At 52.1% G+C, this 572-nt stretch overlaps 1 protein-coding gene across 1 annotated transcript in view; it reads right to left on the bottom strand.

Annotated features, from left to right (window-relative positions):
- Positions 1-485: 485 nt before the first annotated feature.
- The window catches only part of LOC127918533 (probable JmjC domain-containing histone demethylation protein 2C), a 9,820-nt gene continuing 9,733 nt past the window's right edge, over positions 486-572 (bottom strand). Inside the window, exon 3 of the mRNA XM_052501843.1 lies at positions 486-572. This exon is cut by the window's right edge and continues 309 nt beyond it. Within this exon, the coding sequence (XP_052357803.1) occupies positions 513-572 (60 nt within the window). The 3' untranslated portion in view covers positions 486-512.

The following is a 572-nucleotide window of genomic DNA, read 5'->3' as shown; positions in this document are numbered from 1 at the left end:
TTCCCAAGGCAGTGTCCTGCTAAAGCTTTCCCAAGGCAGTGTCCTGCTGAGCTTTCCCACCTTTCCCAAGGCAGTGTCCTGCCAAAGCTTTCCCAAGGCAGTGTCCTGCTAAATGCTTTCCCAAGGCAGTGTCCTGCTAAAGCTTTCCCAAGGCAGTGTCCTGCTAAAGCTTTCCCAAGGCAGTGTCCTGCTGAACCTTTCCCAAGGCAGTGTCCTGCTAAACCTTTCCCAAGGCAGTGTCCTCCAAAGCTTTCCCAAGGCAGTGTCCTGCTAAACTTTCCCAAGGCAGTGTCCTGCTAAAGCTTTCCCAAGGCAGTGTCCTGCTAGAGCTTTCCCAAGGCAGTGTCCTGCTAAAGCTTTCCCAAGGCAGTGTCCTGCTAGAGCTTTCCCAAGGCAGTGTCCTGCTAGAGCTTTCCCAAGGCAGTGTCCTGCTAGAGCTTTCCCAAGCCAGTGTCCTGCTGAACCTTTCCCAAGGCAGTGTCCTGCTAAATGCTTTCAGAGCTCTACTCATCTCAGGTCAATGGAACAGCTTGACCACACAGTACATGAAGTAAAACAGGTGAAATTCCTCC

This window comes from Oncorhynchus keta, unplaced genomic scaffold (assembly GCF_023373465.1).
Source record: "Oncorhynchus keta strain PuntledgeMale-10-30-2019 unplaced genomic scaffold, Oket_V2 Un_contig_1442_pilon_pilon, whole genome shotgun sequence".
Taxonomy (NCBI): domain Eukaryota; kingdom Metazoa; phylum Chordata; class Actinopteri; order Salmoniformes; family Salmonidae; genus Oncorhynchus; species Oncorhynchus keta.
Note: the sequence above shows the minus strand (reverse complement) of the source record. Positions and strands in the feature narration are given on the sequence as shown.